General features: G+C 41.6%; 1 protein-coding gene across 1 annotated transcript in view; it reads left to right on the forward strand.

Annotated features, from left to right (window-relative positions):
• PROX1 (prospero homeobox 1) overlaps positions 1–2,458 on the forward strand; it is a 37,010-nt gene extending 34,552 nt beyond the window's left edge. Inside the window, exon 5 of the mRNA XM_010142416.1 lies at positions 2,273–2,458. Coding sequence (XP_010140718.1) covers positions 2,273–2,458 — 186 coding nt within the window. The remainder of the gene's footprint in view (positions 1–2,272) is intronic.
• The last annotated feature ends 2,733 nt before the right edge of the window (positions 2,459–5,191 follow it).

The following is a 5,191-nucleotide window of genomic DNA, read 5'->3' on the forward strand; positions in this document are numbered from 1 at the left end:
GGAGAGGCAGGACATTTTGCATTTGGACTTTATGCTTCTCATGTAGGTGCTCGTAATTGCTTCCCTCGCATCTCCAGCAACTTGTAAGGGAGAAAAGCGTCTGATGTTGCTCATCTGGAGTGGACACCAAAATTGAAAGGTGTGAACTCTTTCTGAAGCACAAAGGCAAAAAACAACAGGTTTTGCCCTCAGGAGCTATCATCACAAAACCCACACACACACACACAAGACTTTATGCTTCTCATGTAGGTGCTCGTAATTGCTTCCCTCGCATCTCCAGCAACTTGTAAGGGAGAAAAGCGTCTGATGTTGCTCATCTGGAGTGGACACCAAAATTGAAAGGTGTGAACTCTTTCTGAAGCACAAAGGCAAAAAACAACAGGTTTTGCCCTCAGGAGCTATCATCACAAAACCCACACACACACACACACAAAAAAGTGATCTACTACATTTCTTGCTTTCTGGTGTCATTTAGTCAACAATTCTTTCTCCTTGGTTAGCGCCCGGCAGTACCAAGGGTGATGAACAGCACTCGAGCCGTTGTTTGAACTGCCCGAACAGAAGAGTGTAACATTTTTTATAGCAATGCAGGAATGAGACAAGCATGGTGTCTTCTGTAGACGTATTACCAGGTGCCCGAACAGCAGGGTGGTTATGTGACGTTCTAAATTATTTCTTTGAAGTGTAATACTTATTTTCCTCCCTCATAATTATTGCTGGAGTAGAACATCAGTAAAAATGCTTCTTTCTGTGTGACCTGTTGAATGAAAAATTTCCACAGAAGGCACCTGTCTTTGGGAGCAGAGAGAAGCGTGGGGGGACTGGATTTCATTCTCAGAGGTAGACAGAGGACTTCTGCGGGCTGCGGGGCTTCTGGAAGCAGAGGTTGTCAGCTGGTGTCGGGAGGAGCTGCTCTCGTGCTTATCTGATGGCAAAACATGGCCAGCAAACTGCTAGCGTTTCCTCAGAGGGGACAGAGGAGTGAGCATTCACAGCTCTATCGCATCGGGTTAAACATGCACATTTCCAGATGAGTTCTCTGCAAGTGGCTTCTAAAGTGAGAAGAACAAAAGCCTGAAGTAGAGAATAAGGCGCCGGCCCTGACTGGGCAGGGTGACATGCATTCGGTAAACGAGTGAGATCTCCCCGGGTGTCTGCTGGCCACAGGACTGGTTGAAGTGGCCCCTGCTGCAGGTTGGAGAACTCTTCTTGCGGGAGTGGGCAAAGAATAGCAGTGAGGGAATACTTGCTATTATGAGCATGCTGGCTCCTGGCCGTCTGTGTATTAGCAGTTCTAGAGCTGTGGAGCCATATTTCCGTAATAAAAATGGGAAAGAATACCTTTATGGAGATGACCTCAACCTTGCAACTGACCTGCGGTTCATTACAGTGATTGCTTTTGAATCATTTAAGGCAGAGGGTAAGAAGGTGGTGCTGGTGCCTGAGACAACTATTTAGGATAAATTACCAAAGGTTGGAGGTAACCATGTTTTTTAACATTAACCCATTGTTCAGGGGCTCTGAGTGGCATTCTCCTGCTAGCAGCCCATTTGGACAGTGACGTTTAGAAAACCCGGATGAGTTTAATGCGTCACAGCTCAGTAGCCACTCGAGCACAATGCACCCATTGAAGAAGTTGGGGTTTATTTGTGGGCTTCTGAAAAAGAAGGGAAGACCATAATGCTTCCCAAGAAAGCCGTCTTATGGGGGTCTCGTGCCCAGCAGCTGCAGGAGTAAGCCGTTAGCAGAAGGCTTGCTTGTTTTTAAACTACAAATAACATTCGGATAGACCCTATTTCTTTGACAGCTTTCAGCACTGGGCGTGCTGAGAAGTGAAGTGCAGAGGTGCAGAGGGCTTTCTCTGCGTGCATAACTTTCGTACCAGTTCCCACACGGAGAGGAGGACATAGCCGAAAACGCACGGGTAAAATGTCAAGCAGACATTGCTCTCCTTAAAGACAATTGTGTTTGTTTGCCCTCCTGCTAATTATATCCTACAAATCTCCCCTCTCCAAACTCAGACGGTAACATTTTGTTACCTACATTCTGTCAGTAGACTTTGCAAAGATCTCGAACACATGTTATAAAAGTTACTGCTATAGTACTATATATAACATCTTTGCATAAGAGAATAGAAGGCTGCCACATTTAGAAAATGCAGGTGCTATGTAAGCCCCTTTCTGAAAGAAAGAACTTAGCTCAGTTTCCTTTGAAGAACCAGAGACTTGAAATTGAAAACTGTATTAATGCCATTGTCTCCTTGTATCAGCAGGTTCCAGAGAGATTCCTGGAAGTGGCTCAGATCACGTTACGGGAGTTTTTCAATGCCATTATCGCAGGCAAAGATGTTGATCCTTCCTGGAAGAAGGCCATATACAAGGTCATCTGTAAGCTGGACAGTGAGGTCCCCGAGATTTTCAAATCCCCAAACTGCCTACAAGAGCTTCTTCATGAGTAGAGAGTTCAGCAGCTATTTATGAATGTATGAAAGTAGCGGTCCCCTTCTGATGCCCGAGTCATGTGTGTCTCTATTTTAATTTCATATATATGTGTATCGCATACATATATATGTATATGAAATTAGACTGTGATTCCTCCTGGATTTAAGTTTTCGTTCAGTTCCAAGGGGATGGTTATTTTACTTCAGCCTTCGGTTTACTTTTGCCCGAGACCCTTAACATTTGAAGAATCAACGGGGTTAATTTTCAGGGAGAAGAGTTTGGAAGCGTGTAAAAGCCTGTCTTAGGAAGTTAGGGCATTATGTTTAAAAATGCTTTGTCAGATTTATTGCTTGCTGCAAAGTGGCATTTTGTCTTGGTGAGACTAATGTCATGGCACAATACTACAGACAATGAAGTTTATATTATGTTTATACTGCTAAAGGTCTGAACTCTGTGGAGTCACTTCATAAGCTTCGAGCTTTTTTATTTTTTTTATATTCTTTTTAACCAATAACTAGATTTCGTTTCATACTTCCAAAAACTACAGCATCTATTTTAGGTACTCACTCCAAGAAGTGATACCCAAAGAAGCAAACCCAATTCTTCATGCTTTCCTTACAGAAGTGATAAATACCCTGCGCCAGTAATCAACGTGCCAGGTTGTTGTTTCTCTAAATTGCAGCAAGGGACGTTTGCACAAATCAAATACCATTGTTGCAGGGTGAGGCCAGTAATTCATGCACAATATTGTATCAACAACACTAATTTTGGGATATGGTCAGCTTATTAAAGCGGAAGCATTTCACTCTCCATAGAGTAAAAATGAAACCTTCAGCGTCCTATATTGCCATGTCTTGGTCTTACTTTAAGTGGGATTAGTCCTGAAATTTACTCTTTTCTTAGTCCATTCTGCCCCCCAAAATCCTCTTTCTGGTATACAAAGTTTTTTGTCTGTATTCGACATCTGTCCTGAAAAGCACTTTCTGAATGATCTTCGCTATAGTAGAAGAAAGCGTCTTCACCTCACAGTGCTGAGGCAAGGTAAAAAACAAAGACTTGTTTGTAGCTGTAAAATATAATCAGTCTTTTCCTGATCAGAAGAATAACAATTACATTTTCATGAAGATCTAATCAAGCATATACAGAAATGGCAGTTTCCTCATGGCTACGCAGGGTTCAGATAGCCAGACGGGATTTTTTAAAATTACAGTAAGTGCAGCTTTAATTAAAAATAAAATTTAAAAAAAAATCTATTTGAGCAATGCGCTGCACTCGCACTCTGAAGCTGGGGCTAGTCTTGACCAAAATCTGAGTGCAAAGTCCGTGATGGATCTGGGTTCGCCTGAATGCTCTACCACGATACGTCAGCAGGCAGAAAGAAAGCTAGCTGCTAGTCCTCGTGCTTTCTTCGGTGGCTCTCCTCTTCTCACGTTGTCAGAAAGGTGTCATCTCCAGCAGTCTGGGGGAAGGTTGAATATGCTGTGGCACGCTGTATTTGTCATTTTCTCTGTCGTCTTTTGTACGGATGCAGTAAGAATTTATTGTTATCGTCAATAGTATTTTCCCCTCCATAATTCAATCTGAATCTAGAGGAAGTTCCTAATTAGCTGTGAATTATATTTAGACCATTGAGGATATTGGTATCTTGTTTCTTCATTTTCAAATTACATTTTGACTTTGGAGAGTGAAAGTTTACCCATGTGACTAAAGAGCTGACCTGATCATTGCAATTTCACTTCATTTACAAATACTGCTGATAGACAGAAATGCACGAAAGCAATTATTGTTAGCAGAAAGCCTTAAAAACCTGCTGACTTCAAACTGAACAGCACAATCCTGTGATTCCCTGTCGTTCTTTTCCAGCGCTGGCAGTATCTGTGGAGTATAGGCAATGCAGACAATAGCATGGGATGAAGTGCCAACATTTTCACTATGCATTAAAAGCAAAACAAATCTTGATCTTAGTCTCCCTGAGAGTCCCTAATACTGTATGGATCCTTATGGTAGACAGGATGTGTCTCTTTTCTCCTTTTCCCTTTCCTTTCCTTTCCTTTCCTTTCCTTTCCTTTCCTTTCCTTTCCTTTCCTTTCCTTTCCTTTCCTTTCCTTTCCTTTCCTTTCCTTTCCTTTCCTTTCCTTTCCTTTCCTTTCCTTTCCTTTCCTTTCCTTTCCTTTCCTTTCCTTTCCTTTCCTTTCCTTTCCTTTCCTTTCCTTTCCTTTCCTTTCCTTTCCTTTCCTTTCCTTTCCTTTCCTTTCCTTTCCTTTCCTTTCCTTTCCTTTCCTTTCCTTTCCTTTCCTTTCCTTTCCTTTCCTTTCCTTTCCTTTCCTTCCCTTCCCTTCCCTTCCCTTTCCCTTTCCTTTTTTCCTTTTTTCCCTTTCTTTATTTTCTTCTTTTATTTTTCCTTTCTTTTCCTCTTCCTTTTTGTGCATGAGTCGGTAAACATTACACTTCATAAAGATGTAACTCCAATGAATTCCAAATAAGAAAGGATGAAAATTGTGTTCGTGCACTTTTTGTTTTTGATTTCTGGGAAGAAGTGGCATAAAATGCTCAAGTTTCAACACAGTAAGCTCCTCACTGGCATGCCATCAGATACAAAATACAACACTGCATTGTCACCTCGGACATAAGAGAGCAAAGCCATACTTTAGTCACACTATGTGGACATACTACTAGCTACCATCTCAATCTGTGATTTTACTGTTGCTTTTATGATGTTTATTATTATTATTATTAATATTATTATTATT

Source organism: Buceros rhinoceros, unplaced genomic scaffold (assembly GCF_000710305.1).
Source record: "Buceros rhinoceros silvestris isolate BGI_N320 unplaced genomic scaffold, ASM71030v1 scaffold14198, whole genome shotgun sequence".
Taxonomy (NCBI): domain Eukaryota; kingdom Metazoa; phylum Chordata; class Aves; order Bucerotiformes; family Bucerotidae; genus Buceros; species Buceros rhinoceros.